At 61.6% G+C, this 1,636-nt stretch overlaps 1 protein-coding gene across 1 annotated transcript in view; it reads right to left on the reverse strand.

Moving 5' to 3' along the window:
- Positions 1 to 1,244: 1,244 nt before the first annotated feature.
- The window catches only part of LOC104074640 (chondroitin sulfate proteoglycan 4-like), a gene marked incomplete at its 5' end in the record, with an annotated part of 4,196 nt that continues 3,804 nt past the window's right edge, over positions 1,245 to 1,636 (reverse strand). The window contains 1 exon segment of the mRNA XM_009574822.1: positions 1,245 to 1,632. Within this exon segment, the coding sequence (XP_009573117.1) occupies positions 1,245 to 1,632 (388 nt within the window).

Genomic DNA, 1,636 nt, shown 5'->3' on the forward strand with positions numbered 1-1,636 from the left:
ACGCGGCCAGGAAAACTGCTGGCGTGGTCCGAGCAAACAGCCCGGCTCTGCCGGAGCCTTGGAGTGGGTCTGCCCCAGGGTGCCGGTTTAGGGAGGGATCGTGCGTTGACACCGGGGATGGATTTTGCCCTGGGTGAGAGGGGTGCAAGCGTGACGCATCCCCTGTGGTCCCTCAACTGAGAGTGGGATGTGCCCTGTGATGAGCTTCCCAGCTGTAGCAACGCAGGGTATTATTGTTGGGTCCCACCCCGAGCTCAGCGCTCAGTTTTTCCTCTGCTCTTCCTCAGATAATTTCTATTTAAGTTTCTAGGACTCCAGGCTGGGGAACATTTGAGCAAGAGCCCAGAATTTGGTCCATTACCTCCAAATGTCGCTCGGCAGCTCCCTGGGCTTAAAACAGGCCTGGCGAGGAGTGGCGACACGAGGGAGATGGCTTACGAAAACCATGATGCACCTCGGAAAAGGCACTTTATTCTGTTTACTTCTGCCGTACTGGAGTATACAGTGGAAAACCGCGCTGGCTCCGGTTCTCCGCTCTCCTCTCCGGTTTCCCGCTGCCCAGGTGAGCGCCTGCCGTCCCTCCCCGCCGAGGGCATCCTACCTGTTGTGCAACCCCCCCGGGGCTCGGTGCAATCTGCTTTATGAAACACACTGCAAGCACGCAGAGAAAGAGCGAGGCGGGTTTTTTCCAAGTGGGTGGGGACTCCTTAAATTCCCCTGGCATTGGCCACAGATTTTTTTTCCAAGCCTCTGCTCCAGTGTCTCAGCCCGCCTAGCCCTGGGGGATTTGGGCAGCTTCATCCCCAGCCTGACTCAGCGCGAGCCGCTCCTCATCCTCCCTCGTGTGCCGAGAGCTGTGGCAAACACCCCCGTGGTGGTCGGTGCTGCCCATGGAGGAGCCATCGATGGCTCGGTGGGGACTGGTGCCACCAGGTCCCCTCCAGCACTGTGGCCACCGTTGGGTGGCCCAAAAGAGCACCAGAAGTCAGTGTTCCCCAGGGATGCTCAGGCGTTTCGCCTGCCCCCACTTGTCTATGCGGTGCCCCCCTCCCCTGCCCAAAGCCACCTGGAGATTTGGGGCTCCCGGGTGGGCCGGACCAGCAGCCCCCATATCCCCAGGGTCCTCCTGCATCCGCGGGATGCCAGCTCCCAGGGAGGAGGAGGAGAGCTGGGAGGAGGTGGCCGGCAGTGCTCCGGGAGGGTCTGGACCCCCAGGTGGTCTCGTGCCCCCATGCCTGAGCCCTTCACACCCAGTACTGGTTGTTTTTCAAGGGGGGGTTGGAAGTCCGGCAGTACTGGAGGAGCTCGGGGTCTGGCGGTGCTCCGGGACCCGTGCCCTGGGGCGGGGGACCTGTACCCTTGCCCTCCAGGGCATTGACAGTCGTTAGGGGGATGCCTTGGTTGGGGTCCGTCCTCCGGAAGGTCTCCTGGTCTGGCACGGCCCCGTTCTTGGCCTTGGAGGAGGGGGTGCCCTGGACATGGTGCTTCCCCGTCTTGTTACGCTTGTGCAGGTAGAAGAGCAGGGGCAGGATGAGGGCCAGCAGGAGGAATATGAGGCAGATGGGGATGATGATGCTGAACATGTTGGCCTCGATGAAGCTGAGGAAGGTGCCTCCCTCCACGGGGCTGGAGCTGG

The sequence above is a fragment of the Fulmarus glacialis genome, unplaced genomic scaffold (assembly GCF_000690835.1).
Source record: "Fulmarus glacialis isolate BGI_N327 unplaced genomic scaffold, ASM69083v1 scaffold26763, whole genome shotgun sequence".
Lineage (NCBI taxonomy): Eukaryota > Metazoa > Chordata > Aves > Procellariiformes > Procellariidae > Fulmarus > Fulmarus glacialis.